Source organism: Hippoglossus hippoglossus, chromosome 10 (genome assembly GCF_009819705.1).
Source record: "Hippoglossus hippoglossus isolate fHipHip1 chromosome 10, fHipHip1.pri, whole genome shotgun sequence".
NCBI lineage: Eukaryota > Metazoa > Chordata > Actinopteri > Pleuronectiformes > Pleuronectidae > Hippoglossus > Hippoglossus hippoglossus.
The window spans coordinates 24,020,729-24,033,252 of NC_047160.1; the positions used below are offsets into that span (position 1 = coordinate 24,020,729).

Below are 12,524 nucleotides of genomic sequence, written 5' to 3' on the forward strand. Positions count from 1 at the left end.
AGTCGTCCTGAAATACAAAAATAAAACATCTTTGACTTTTTTTTTTTTTTGTGTGTTTTTTTGTTTTGTTTTGTTCTTTCTGTCCGTCTTTCTTTAACAGAAGTGAAGAAGCTTGAGATTTTTTTCAGTTAAAGAACCCCACCCCGCCCCGCCCCCCCCCCACACATCCGCCCCTCCCTGTGTACCCGCCCCACCCCTGCCCCACCCTGCAACCCCACCCTCACCCCGCCCCGAGGAAAATTAGTGCTGTCCCCCCCCCCATCAGTTCCTCTTGGGGTTTGTTTTTAACCGCCGAGCCCTTCGTGTCCGCTTAGTTACTGTGGTGAAACGAAACTCCTCCTGCAGGTCCGCCCGGCCCTTCGGCTGGCGCTTCATGAAGTGGACTTCCTGCTGCCGCTGCGTGGTGCGCGAGCCTTTCTTGGGCCGCCCCTTCCGGTTGAAGCCGAGGTACCACCCTTTGTACTTGGCCGACACGAGTGCCGTGTAGTTGTTCTCCAGGAATTCCTCGACAAAGACGCACTCCTGCTTCCTCCCGTCGGGCTGCGAGGGGGAAGGAGAGAAAAACAGCACATTGATTAATCATTAACGTGGAGAATGAATGGTCTGGTTTTTCTGGCTTATTTCTGTCGCTCAGCATGATGGAGCTCGGAGGAAGTTGTTAAAAGACAGAAAAATACGGTCACTGTAGTTTAAAGGTGAATAAATCATGTTTTATTGCAACATAGAAAGTTCACCTGTTATTTCCTCCACGAAGGAGGTTATGTTTTCACCCCTACACGAGTGTTTGTTTGTTTGTTTGATTTGTTGTAGGTTATTAAAGCAGGATTACTCAAAAACTACCGAACACATTTCTACAAAACTTGATGCGAGGATGAAGCAAAACCAGTTTCCCAGAAGGTTCAACGTGAGCGAATCGGCGTATTGATGATGTTTCTAACACGAGGCGGATACACAACAGAAAAATGTATATCTCGGGTGAAAAAGAGGAGCCGTACATATAGAAGATGCCGACGAAGATCTCAGCTTGGAAAGACGATGAGATACGACTTTAGTTTTGGGTGATAAGGGGCCGATGCCTGTGTCTCTGTGCTGTAACGTTACGTCCTGTATGCTTTTTCCAGGAGTTTCCAGAGTTCACTCCTGAAAACAGCTCATAGCTGATGTCATTCAAGTCTAAAACTCTGAAAATAAGGTTCTTTATTCGGGCTTCACGTCGCTGTCAACTGCTTATCGAGACCCTCGTGGTTTCAGTAGGAAATGTAAACAGAAAAGTGTGTTTTTATTGGAAAAGGATTCTCAAAACTTGGTCATTTTGGTAAAAAGCTGAATTGATTCTCTCAACATCTCCGTGACAACAAGTTGAAAACCAAAGAACAAACCAATAATTTAAAAGTTGATTTATCCTCTTTTTTTTAAAACACAATCCTACAGCGTTTTAAAGGAGGAAGCCAGAGAACATGTTTTAAACAAATGAGGCCCCTGCAACTCCAAAACTCGGAACGCACGTTTCTAACGGACGACCACGATGAGAGAGTGAAAGCGTGCGTGCGACTCGCTGCGGCCGCGGCGACGCTGACAGCTTGAGTCATTAACGCAACACAATCGCGTGTGTAGCTCCGACTGCGTTTTTTCTCGAATATTAACTTCTTTTCCATATCGGCGCGGTCGTCCGCGGAGTCACACGCAGTCGTCCTGCGCTCGTGGCCACCTGGTGTGACTAAGTGATATAATTGCAATGGCATTCCTCCTAAGTGACCATTAGTCTCTCAATGCATTGTGGTGATTGCAGTCCGTAATTGACTGATCGAGTGTCAAAGGAGTAGGGCGATTACGTAATGGAAGAATGGCTGAGAGTTATCAAAGGGGTTTTGTTAGGGTGTACGAGAACAGCAGGAGAAAGCAGATCTGAGGCGGGATCCAGTCTGGATTAAGAGCTCGCTTAAAAAAAAAAATCTTGTCTTGTCACTGTCGGTGTCGTGCGGCGTTCTCGAGGTGCAAATCGATACTCACCCTTCCTACTATTTTGCCTTTCTCGTTCATGCAGATGTAGTGTTCGCTCTCCTTTCCTTTTATTCGAATGTGGCTCCCGAATGTTTCTGTCTCGACCACGAGGAGCGCTGGAAGAGAAGAGGAAACAGGCGAGTCAGTACAAATGGATAAATCTTTTCACGCACACAAATATAGTTCATCAAACGTCACCGGTATGTTTTTACCACTTAGGGCCGACACTTCAAGGCCTTCAGATTAATTTACAATCCTGGGAGAAATTCCCGAGATAGTCAGGACTTAAAAATGCTTTAAATGAATTTCCAGTCCTGTAAATGATCGGTGCAAACTGAAGTATTTAAAATCAAAGAGCTTAAACTCACAATACATTGTGCACCGGTGAAAAAGGTTTACAGTTTAGGGATATTAGGTGAAGATTTCTTAGATAAAGTGTCAGTTTCCAGCAGTCAAACATCAATATTAGCTGCACTAGAGATGAAATCCCCTTTTAGTTGCATGACAGATTACAGGAAATAATTAATTTCAATCATCGTAAATCACCAACGGACAGAAACTACGATGTTTTCTAACAAAACATCAACAGGAAACGTTGAATCATGGGTCTCCAGAGCAAAACTTTTAAAGGTGTATTTAAGTGTAATTTCCCCTTAAACAATCCTTTAAATATTATCATACAAGCAGCGAATCAACAACGCCATCATCATTTTCATCCAGACGCGGCAATAATCCGCTCTGAAGACGTATCCCGGCGGCTCTTTTTTTACTTTTCAATCCTCCCCAGCCCAAACTTTAACCCCTGCGAGGTCACCTTTGTCTGTGCTCGCCCCTCGACCAGCAAAGAGATGTGCCAAACATTTGTGGAGCGGTTATGTGCCCCTCAGGATTAGGTTTCAAGTTCCCTTTAGTCTGTGCTCACTCAATCAAAAAGTTAAGATGATCCATTTGTTTAACACACAGGGCCATTCAGTAGCGCTCAAGGGAGAAGGGGGAAGAATAGACGGAGGGGACGGGACGGGCTCGGGGGCAGAAGTAACTCCTCTCCTCCCCCCTCCAGCCTAAAATCCAACCTTTTGGGGGGGCGGGGGGTGGGGGGGTGGGGGAGTGGGAAGAAGGGAAACCTGTCGCAGAAATGAAACCGGGGGAAAGGTAGAAGTTATTTCTTTGTCTCTGGATATTTTTTTTCGAAGTGCGTTTCAGTGGAAACGGTTTTTTTTCTTGGGATCCCTACGATGGAAACAGATCTGGTTTGCACATTACGTGAACGATGCTCTAAAAAGATATTTCTGGTCTGCAAGTCAGATCAGGGGCCGTCTGACGTCAGGCTGGCCGTCGCTCTGCGAGTGGGGTTTGTGCAAACTCAACCTCAGGTATGAAGCCTCGACCCAGAACATCAGATAAAACAATATTTCCCTCCTGCTGTAAGCCGTCCTTTGTGCGTGACCCCGGCCAACCCCCCCGCCCCCCCCCCCCGCCCGCCCGTCCTCTCAGAGCAAAACCAGCGACGGTTCGATCGTCGCAAATGAAAAGTCTGGCAGCGGCCGGGCTTCAGTAAACTTAATTAAAACGCTTGAGTCGTGGTTCCAGTGAAGCACAAACACTGAGGGGAAATCGCACCGTCATCGATACCACTGACAAGCGGCGTTTACTTCACAAAGGGAAAGAGATGTGGCACTTTTTATTTACAGCGTGAGCTCTTTCAGACCCGTAATAATCCACCACCTTCAAAATGTGTCAGTGTACAAACACCACACATCTTTAGAATTTAGAAAGGAAGCAAATCTTTTAAAACCGTTTAATCCTACGTTTTATTCTGAGCAATAAATATATTGGAGAAAAGGTAAAGACACAATATAATTATTTCAAGAGGGAAGGAACTACGTTTCCCATCAACCACTGCGAATGATTCCAGCGCGTTTCTTCTTGAATTTAACATCGTTAAGTGATTTTCATCTCTTTGGACTCAAGAAATCGCCAAATCTGATTGTAGCCGACATGACATGACAAGCTCCACCAATCAGGGACGTCACAAGTGCACCTGATTGGTGTCGTTTGTGGTAAATCTACCTGGGATGGTTAAGATATTATGGTTGTTAAAAAGCCTCTATAGAGAAAATGAATGGGATTTGAATGGGAGCCGCGCTGTTGAGCTCTTTCATCTCTGGGAGGTCGTCTGAGTGAAGGAATCTCAGCGGCTCGTCCTGCGGTAACGAGAACACAATGCTGAGGCTACATGTGAGTCTGGGAAAGGTCACATGTTGTGTACATTAGCTTTGGGCATTATGGGTATTTTATGTACTCCACAGGAGTCTGTAGCTGGTACATAAAAGTGCATTAATGAGAAAACAGGATAATTGACGTGCGTCATATCGCTTTAATGCACACTGCAGCCTCACTGTGAGTTATGCAGCACGCGCAGCTTCTTCGCTTCTCCTTCTGAGCGATGTTTTCCGTTCTCCTGCATCGCTGCAACACGATCGATGTGCGGCCGCGGGGCATCTGTCGACCTCAGAGTGGGGGTCACCCGTCCGAGACGTGCTTTAATTCCCGATCGCAACCTTTATCACTTTAAAAGCCTTTTGCTGTGACCAAGCATCTGCTCTAAGTGGACGACGGGGCATCGCTTACGACAGATCGTCCTGGAAAGGGATCGTTCTTGTCTCTTCCAAATAATGAATAAGCCGCTCGGAGAAGAAGAATCACTGCGCCCCCCCCCCCCCCCCACACACTTTAGCTGCACAGCTATGGACCTGAGGTGATATATCTCCCATGCGGTGGGTTGTGGCTCTGTCTTCACGGAGCCGCAGCGACTGAGAGTGGATTAGAGCGAGGAGAGCGTCTTCCCTGAGCGTTATTATTAGTGAGTGCAAAGGAGTTCACAGGTGCCAGGTACTGCAGCTGGATGGGGAGGAGGTGGTGGAGGAGGAGGAGGAGGAGGGGACGATGGGGCGGAGGGTAGAATTGGCAAGGCCTCATGGGAAAAAATTGGATCTGCTTCCACTCAAGCTCTAACAAGCAGTGAGGAAACTTCGCCTCGCCGCATCTGCGACTGAACTCACTCACTCAGAGGCGTTCGAGACCAGCAATTTCAGAGTGAGTCAGCTGTTGTGAGCTAAATATCTGCAGGAGAGGACGACTCCAGTCGCTCTGGCCTCGTGTTGTTGTGCCTCTGCATCAAAGGCCACGTCGGTGACCATCAATTTCCTCGTGTGCCGGGGTTTTTGTTTTTGATCCGAAACGGCGAAACAAGTCCGCACAGAAAGAACAGAGGATATACTTAAAGTTGACAGACGTATAAAATTTTAGTGATTAGTCGTCTTTATGCTTAACATTTACAAGTTGACAGGGTAATTTCTCAGTGATAGATGGCACTGTGGTTCTCTTGGTTTTGTACTTTCAAGGACTATTTATTGTAAAATGTCCCCGATTTGCTATTTTTTCAACATATAAAGTTGAGTAATATGAAAGGATTGTGTCGCACGTGGCCTTAAAACATGACCGGAAACTCAGAAACCAACAAAAATTCACATCGCTGGTCTATAACATCTTCACATGCATCCCAAACAGGAGTTGGTGGCGTTCAAACTTCCACATCCACTGTTTCCCGATAGAAAACACCTCTGGAGGAGTGAGAATAAACTAAAGACGCACCAACACTCGTGATGGTGTCTCGTCTTTTTTATTTATTTACGGACTGCGGCTAAAGTGTCGGGTGAGATGCACAGGAGTTCTCCCATACCATACTTGCCCCCATCATCTCCGTTGGCATTGACTTTCTTTCCCAGGATCTGCACGTGCTTCCCCGTGGTCCTGCTGTACAGCTGGTAGATCCGGACCTGCTTCCGGCTCAGGTCGTCCGGGTTCCTCGTGTGGTTCTCGATGTAAAACCTGAAATCCGCAGTGCTCTGCTGGGATTCCTGCAAGAGTGGCGTGAGACAGGAGGAAGAGAGAGGGAGGGAGGGAGGGAGGGAGAGAGAGAGAGAGAGAGAGAGAGACAGGGGAATGGAGGAGAGACAGCGAGAGGTGGTCATGACACAGGTGTTGATTGTAATGTGCGTCTGTTGTTTTATGGACTTTGTCAAAAAAAAATTGTGCTTCGGGGGCTTAAAGAAAACTTGGAGATAACAACCTGGAAACTGTGAATGTGGCATTTTAGTGTTTTCTTTGCACATTTTTTATATACGTCGCATTTCAAAGCTCCTATAAGACGCGTTAACGAAGTCAGCGTTTAAACTGTAAATCCCACAGAACAAGTGCAGTGGAGCCGTACTCTGTTGGTTTTGCACCGAGGGAGCAGTGCGAGCCCGGGGCGGTGCTGAGAAACCTGTACTCCATTTCCACAAGCGAGCGAGCCACTAGCAATTATACACCTGAAGCTCCCAGACCTGTTGCACTATCATCAAACAAATATCTGCCTGCAGGCGACGCAGCGTCCATAAATTAGGAAATGCAGCAGGCGGAAGACTGAGATGGCAAGAGGCACCTTGAGCCACAAAAACACTCACCCACCAGCGATTTTTTATCAAATCCTATCGTTCAGACTTTTAGAATTCACTCGCCTAACGTTTACGAGTCACGTCGGATTTGTTCTTAAGACTCGCGGAAATCGTTGGCGTGTCAGAAAAAGCAACCGTGTCCCCCCCGACATGTGGAGCGGCGAGAGGAAACGTATACTTTCAGGAGCCCTGGAATCTCAGTTCACGCCAAGATCCCATTTCCCCAGCTGTATGGTGTGGTAATTGCACAGTAATGGGTTTTTATGTGGCTGTTCTCAGGTGGCTAATTATACACACATTACATACCCTGAGTCCTTGTTATTCTAACCCGGGTAAATTAATGACATGTAGCAAACACGATGGGAAATTGAGGCGGCGGTTAGAACGAACCTTAAAGTCAAAATAAAGGAAAGGTAAAATAAACTTTTGCACAAATCTGAGGGCAGATCCTCGAAAACCAGGTGATAGATGGTTTTCCTCACAGATACTAAAGGTGTGTTCAAGCATCGACTTGTGAAAAAGACTCGTCCCTCAAATGTACGATAAAATTGTCTCAGCTCGTGGACCTCAGAGAGTCCGGCCCCTGAACTGGGACACGGCTGCTGTGTCTTGGCTTTATAGGAAACACACCTATTGTGTTACTTTGGACACACAACAGGTTCGAAAATGAGAGACCGGACAAAAAAAACACACGACCTACTGCATTTTTATGACCAACATGTCTTGTGAGCAGCAGATTACGTGTTTCACTCGTTATAATTTCCTTTTCTATTGAGGTAGTGGTTTTAAATCTTGCTAGCTGTTTGTCCGACAGCAGGATTACGCAAAAACTGCAGAATGGATTTACAAGAAACTTGGTGGAGCGATGGTAGATCGGACATGATCTAGATCGGTTCCATTTTCACTGGTTTCTCAGGGAATAGTTCGTAGATCTGGGTGATATGGCATATTTAAGGGATTGAAAACTATGAGTTTGGCCAATTTGGTGGAGATTGGTTGAATTTAAGATATGATCTCAATGTTTTCTAGATAGGAAACATTTACTCCATTAACATGAAACAAACGCACGACCACGACAACCAGGAGTCCTGTTGTCACCTTGGACCAGGACTCAACCTGGAAGATTTAAACTTTTACTGCATGATGAGACAAATTCAAATATGAGGACTGATACTTCAGAGCAAAGTCTAGACAAGACTCTGTCACGTCCAACGCACTTGTACGACATATTTAATCCTTGTTTGCTGATCTCCAGAGTCTGCATGTTCCCTTTCAGCGCGGAGCCAGGACTGCTCAGCAAACAAGGACTAAACCAACGTGACTCATTATTCAAAGACGTCATAGCACGAGTCCAGCTGCCTGACGGACGAGTGACAAAAACATCTGATGCAAAACCAAAGATGTTACTTCTAAATAAAAAGCCCAATGAACCCGGGCTGATTGAAAATTAGGTCGTGTTTACTCCAAACAAGACGCGTCCATTGACGAAGAAAAGCCAAACATCGGCGTCATCGTGTCGTCAAGTCTCCCTCAGAATGAGCCTCAAACACACAACACAACGTGGCCTCGGCCGGGCTGCTGAGGGATTTATCCCCAGATCTCCCCCCCATCTCTAAACAAACATTAAAGTGCGCTCGGCAGACTGTTGCCTCTCGCGTGGAGGGAGAGACAAGCCTAAGCACATGGTGGAGGTGAAACACTGGCAACCCAGGGTTTTTTTTATCACGCCGTCTCCTTCTCTTCAAAGAGATAGCACGAAAACGGATATGTTTGAAAGTTCAAAACGTCTGGAGCCCATCTCCACCGAGGACGCTTCCATCTGAGATGCACTTTTTTTCCCTTATCTCCGTCTCACACACACACACACACACACAGACAGACGGGGTTAGACAAACACACAAATAAGGAAGAGACACGCACGTTGGCTGAAGCTAACTTCCATTCGCGGTTAATTTCCTCGTACAATCACAGAGGCATGACATGGAGATAAAGGGCCATTCCGTCATTGTTTTTACTCTGGTGATTAGAGGTGAAACTACTCGGGGGAGCCACATTTTCATTTCTTTTGCCTTTATCTCCAATCTGACTGCACAGTAAACATCCAGATCTCACATATAAAAAACTGAATAAAAACAGGGGCTATCGTTTATCTCCCCACCTCGTGTGTGTGTGTGTGTGTGTGTGTGTGTGTGTGTGTGTGTGTGTGTGTGTGTGTGTGTGTGTGTGTGTGTGTTGGGCCTCGTTCTGCATGAGCTGCATCCTGTCTTACGTGTTTGCAGTGGTCAGTCGACATTATAGCTTTGTCTATGCCAGCTCTTTTGGAATAATCAGAGCAAACACACTTACGTAACATTGCACGTTCCACTTTCTGGAGTTTTTTTTGGGGGGGGGGGGGGGGTTTAATGTTTTGCTTTTTTCTCCCCTGTTCAAAGTTTAGTTTTGGTAGTTTGTTCTGATTCCTGAGAGGATTAAGGGCCGAGGAGGTGCCACCTTGTTCATCCTGATTTGTGAATATGAGCTATTCAAATAGAATTTAATCGATTGATGAATAATGTCGTTAAAATGTGAAAAATGCTTTGGTTATTACTGTTTTATCTGCTGAGCTGATGGTTCCTGCAGGAGAAGGTGAACGTGAAACAAAAGGAAAATAGAAATATGCAACAGATAAAATTATATCTGTCCCCAAAAGGTCAAATCTGTAGCCATCCAGTGGTTTCTGTTAAAAATTATAAATCTTTTTTGTAACCTGTTAAACACACAATACAAATGACTGGTTTGTTTGAGGAAGAGGAGGATGAGAGATGATGCCTCCTCTTCTTCTCTCTCTCGTTTCTCACATCATAACGAGGCTGCTGCGGAATTATTTAAAAATAACCAGCACGTGCATTGTGCGCGGACACGTCATCCCAATAATCAGCTTTTAAGGGCGCAGGAGCGCGCGCACTGCGTCTCATAGGAAATTTTACTGATGAAAATAAAATAATAAACCTGAGTCTTTAAACCTCCAGGATGAAAATATCAGTTTCACAAAAAAACCGAAGCTGCTGCTCGAAGTCCAGATTGAAAACAAACAGGTTTTAATTTGTGTTTTTTCCAGATTGTCTGATTCGGATGAAGATTAATTCAGGAACAAGTGATGCGTCTCAGATTAGTTTCCTCACTTAAGACTTATTTATTGTCCGCATTGAAATCTATTAATGGGATTTAATTAAGATAAGATAAAACTTTATTGATCGGCAGACCGGAGAAATCCCGGGATTGCACTTTCTCCTTTTTTCTTGTCGCTGCAGCGCCTCTGTGATATTAAGGCTGAGAGCTCGAACATTTTTCAGTACAGATTATTTTTAACATGCACGTTTGGTACTTTTCCACATTGTTCATTTCTACATTATTGATTATCGACATCTCCAATAAGTCTTTTGTACTTTTGTTACTGTTTATTTTTCCATTTATGTTCGGTCTAACACATCATGGGCCTTTTTCTGAATAACAAAATGCCTTATTAGCGCGTATTACTATTTATTAATTGAATTAAAGCACGTGGTTTAATATTTTAGAGACCCTGAACACAACCGTCACCCGTCATGAGCACAAAGCTGCACAGTGACACACGTAAAAAAACACTCACATGCACAAAAAGGGAGTAAAACCAAGGAGTAAACATACCTGTAGCTGGAAATAGAGAACCAGAATATGTAAACACCTAAGTGGAGAGAGAAGAGGAGAGAAGGGAGGAGGGGAGTGAATCACACAGGCAATTACATGAAGTATAAACGCAGCCTACCTGAATGACAGCAATGCGCAAATATGAGGCTTTTGGCGACTTCTATTGGTAAGAATGTATGTTTTTATGCGCAAAGAAAGGGCGCAGACGTGGGACACTTACAGGTATATGAACCTCGAAGGCAGCAGAGACATCTTGACTCGCAGAAATACACCTGAAATACACCTGCTTCCACAGATTTAGGGCCCCGGCGAAGGTTGGCGAAATCGCCCCCCTCTCGCTCGCGTTCGCTCCCCTTGCGCGTCCTTTACGCACAAAGCTCCGGGGGTAAGTAGCAGATTGAATCCCAGTGTAAGGATAGATCGCCGGCGTGCAGGAGCAGAGTCACGGAGTGCAACATTAGGTGCTTCCTTGTTGGGTTGGAATTATCCAGAAGATTATTTTTTTTGTGTTCTCCTCCGCTCCTCGGAATCCGTGTCCGTGTGTCGGTGCCAAGCGCGCAGAGGATTCAGAGTTCGACCTCTCCAAAAGAAAAACAAAAAAAAAAGAAACCCTGCGTCCAAAGAAATATCCTCCGGGTTTTGCGCGCACCTATCGAGCTGTGCCGCAATCCTCCAAACCCGCAGCTCCGGAGATCACAAGCCCCTCGGCTCCGTCCGTACCTGCGGGGGACGCACACACCTTGCACGGGTCATTTTTATTCTACGCCAAGTGCTACGGGAGGGTAAATACAAAAAAAAAGAAGTAAATGCGGTGTGGATAAATAAAAAAAAAAGAAACGCCCTTCCACCAGAAACAAGTCGCTAAAAAGTGGACAAACAGACGTATCCAAGCATTTTAAAGAAAAAGTGGTGTTTCTGTGCGGAAATCTCAGCGGCAGCAGCGGATCCCTGGAGAGGCTTTTTGAGGGGGTGCTGCTGGTGATGGCGCAGCAGTGCCTGTCAGTGGTGTTTGTGCGTCTGTGACTTGAGATTTGGGCACAGAGAGGCTTTTTTGTTGTTGGTGGGTGGAAACATGTCAGCGGTTTGCACCTGATAGGGTAATCGTGCAGAGACCATCAGCCCGGAGAGGGTTTGCTCCTCTCGGTGGGCAAAGCGCTGCGCAGAGCAACGAGAAGAGAGAGAGAGAGGAGCTCAAAAGAAAGTTTGGACGAGGATTTAAAAGTTGTTGTCTGACGTGGATGTGAAAGTTCTCGCATCTATTTGGAGACTTTTTATTTGTTCATTCGTTCATTTAAGAGCTTTTTTAAAAAAAATGAATTCAACCTTTGCGTAAAACCATATTTGACTCTCTTTTTTTGTTTAATTGCTCCAGGGGCTTGTTCCACGTCATAATAAATAATACCAATGAAGTCGTAATAATAATTATTATTATGACGTGGTTGCCGTCAGTGGCGAGCAAACGGAGGTGCAGTGTTGTAACAGCCACAGAAACTGCCTCCCTCCGCTGCGCTTGTTAAACTGCACCTGGTTTGTGGATTGGCCCCGGATCTCCCAGACAGCATTCAAATGCAGGTTGTTGTCGACCCCGATTTTTTTTCAATAATGTGCTATAACTTATCCCGCATTTAAATGAAAGAGAGGTGTGAATGTGTTTACGAGCGCTTCAGAGCTGAGGGCAGTAAAGTGAGCCCACATCCCTGCTGCCATTAAAAAAAAAAAAAAAAAAGAGAGAAGAAGGAAAAACAGAAAACCTTTGTGGTTCCTCTTTATTGTGCCATTAAAACGGGATCCTCGACATTCCTGCCCCATTGATATTCAAAATGATCCTAAATGATTACATACATAACTTCCCATGTTGGGGATTTCAAAGGGCCTCCCGCTGGGAGCTGAGTGGGAAATGAAAAGCAATGTTTAAACTAAGAGCCTCCTTGCTCCTGATCAACATCAGGCAAACAGACAAGCAAATAAACAACTAATCAATTGTGCTACGGGGGGAAAATACAAAAAAAAAATCTGCGGCTTTCATTGGGAGCATCTGAGTGTGTGTGATTTAGGACAAGTTGAGTAACAAAGCTTTTATCTCTCCCGCGTGTACAAATGTGGATAAAGTGGGTTGATGTGGGTTTACCCAGTGATTCATGGCTGCCTGCCGAACAAGAAGGCTTGATCCTGTCAACCACAGTGCACTTTAATAATCCCTGCAACACTGCTCACGTATAATATCAGTTAAAGCATGACTAATTTAGCCTTGTCTGCCTCAGGGCGGGAAATCACAGCAAAAAATGGAGCAAATAGTAATTATCCACAAAGATAATTTGAAGATTTCTCTTGCAAGTGCACGGGGCTTTGGGTCTGTTT

General features: G+C 45.3%; 1 protein-coding gene across 2 annotated transcripts; it reads right to left on the minus strand.

Moving 5' to 3' along the window:
* Window positions 1–249: 249 nt before the first annotated feature.
* On the minus strand, window positions 250–11,332 carry fgf24 (fibroblast growth factor 24). Of its 2 annotated transcripts, none has more exons than XM_034598717.1 (5): window positions 10,387–11,332; window positions 10,167–10,203; window positions 5,753–5,921; window positions 2,011–2,117; window positions 250–540 (listed from the first exon to the last, which is right to left on the minus strand). In XM_034598717.1, exons 1-5 carry the CDS (start codon window positions 10,416–10,418, stop codon window positions 262–264), a joined length of 624 nt encoding a protein of 207 aa, XP_034454608.1. In that variant the 5' UTR covers window positions 10,419–11,332; the 3' UTR covers window positions 250–261. The 2 variants fall into 2 exon arrangements, with proteins under 2 accessions (XP_034454608.1, XP_034454607.1); XM_034598716.1 differs by having other exon boundaries at window positions 5,744–5,921; window positions 10,387–11,251.
* Between the last annotated feature and the right edge of the window lie 1,192 nt (window positions 11,333–12,524).

Excerpts from the sequence above, each read along its gene's own strand:
- fgf24 (XM_034598716.1), bottom strand. The coding sequence starts at position 10,418 with ATGTCTCTGCTGCCTTCGAGGTTCATATACCT. Across the intron at positions 2,118-5,743 it reads AGATGATGGGGGCAAGTATG|CGCTCCTCGTGGTCGAGACA; the intron begins GTATGGGAGAAC and ends CTTCTCTTCCAG. Across the intron at positions 541-2,010 it reads AAGGCAAAATAGTAGGAAGG|CCCGACGGGAGGAAGCAGGA; the intron begins GTGAGTATCGAT and ends TCCCCCTCGCAG.